This window comes from Corvus brachyrhynchos, unplaced genomic scaffold (assembly GCF_000691975.1).
Source record: "Corvus brachyrhynchos isolate BGI_N302 unplaced genomic scaffold, ASM69197v1 scaffold56, whole genome shotgun sequence".
NCBI classification, from domain to species: domain Eukaryota; kingdom Metazoa; phylum Chordata; class Aves; order Passeriformes; family Corvidae; genus Corvus; species Corvus brachyrhynchos.
This window is the reverse complement of record NW_008238664.1, coordinates 7,543,835-7,545,138: the sequence shown is the minus strand read 5'-3', so window position 1 is coordinate 7,545,138 and position 1,304 is coordinate 7,543,835. Positions and strand designations below refer to the sequence as shown.

The 1,304-nt window shown below is 59.9% G+C and overlaps 2 protein-coding genes across 2 annotated transcripts in view; both read right to left on the bottom strand.

Moving 5' to 3' along the window:
- The window catches only part of LOC103618143 (histone H3), a 20,998-nt gene that overhangs the window by 15,775 nt on the left and 3,919 nt on the right, over window positions 1-1,304 (bottom strand). The window lies entirely within an intron of this gene.
- On the bottom strand, window positions 548-1,100 carry LOC103618142 (histone H2A-IV). Its single transcript, XM_008636506.2, has one exon. It carries the CDS (start codon window positions 1,065-1,067, stop codon window positions 678-680), a length of 390 nt encoding a protein of 129 aa, XP_008634728.1. The 5' UTR covers window positions 1,068-1,100; the 3' UTR covers window positions 548-677.

Sequence of the window (1,304 nt, the reverse complement as noted above, 5' to 3'; positions counted from 1 at the left end):
GACAAAGGCTGCCAAGCCCAAAAAAGCGGCGGCAGCAGCGAAGAGCCCGGCTAAGGCGAAGGCGGTGAAGCCCAAGGCGGCCAAGCAGAAAGCAGCAAAGGCTAAAGTGGCCAAGGCAAAGAAGGCAGCGCCCAAGAAGAAGTAAGCCGATTAGTGGCGGAAAGTCTTTACATTTAAACCCAACGGCTCTTTTAAGAGCCACCCACAATTTCTAAAGAGGGCTGAAACGCTAAGGCTGCTGCCATTGCGGGGGAAGGTTAAGCGGGGAGGTGTGCGGGAGAACGGCAGTCTGCTGCTGCTGGTGAATGTGCTGTTTCCAGTTCAGGAACAGCTCCAGGGGCGCTTCAATTGGGAGGGGCAGGGTGGCAGCGTCCTGGAGGCTCCCAAATTGTGCGCAACGCGCAGGGATTGGGTGCGGAAGGGCTGAGCAGCTTCCCAGGAGCGCTGTCAGCCCCGCCCCAGAGCGAGGTAAGAAGGCACCGTGGGGTGCTGTTGTGCGTGTAAGGAACTGCACCGGGCACTGACATTAAAAGGCCCAAGACGAGCGTTTGTTAGCACTCCTGTGGGCTTTTACTACTTCAATGAAGTTCAAGCTCTTTTTCTGAATTTGTGGGTGGCTCTGAAAAGAGCCTTTGGGTTTCCCTTGGTGTAACTTCGCGAGCTTTGTCCTTCGGTGCTCACTTGGCTTTAGCTTTGTGGCTGTCGGTCTTCTTGGGCAGCAGCACGGCCTGGATGTTGGGCAGCACGCCGCCCTGCGCGATCGTCACCTTGCCCAGCAGCTTGTTGAGCTCCTCGTCGTTGCGGATGGCGAGCTGCAGGTGGCGGGGGATGATGCGCGTCTTCTTGTTGTCGCGGGCCGCGTTGCCCGCCAGCTCCAGGATCTCGGCCGTCAGGTACTCCAGCACGGCCGCCAGGTACACCGGGGCGCCGGCGCCCACGCGCTCCGCGTAGTTGCCCTTGCGCAGCAGCCGGTGCACGCGGCCCACGGGGAACTGCAGCCCGGCCCGCGACGAGCGCGACTTGGCCTTGGCGCGCGCCTTCCCGCCCTGCTTGCCCCGGCCGGACATCGCAACGATTCAGCAATCGCTCTCAAGCTCCACAGAGAATGAAAAGTAGTTTCCGACCTCGGGCTTATATGCCTTTTCAGCGAAAGACGCGACTTTGGATTGGCTGAGACCGGGATGCGGCTGAATCAGCCAATGGGTACGCGGATCCAAATTCGACCAATGGCGATGAACGGCGTAAGCTGCCGCTGCAGGAACTTGCCTCAGCCAATAACAGCTCGGGCCTCCGGAAGACACACA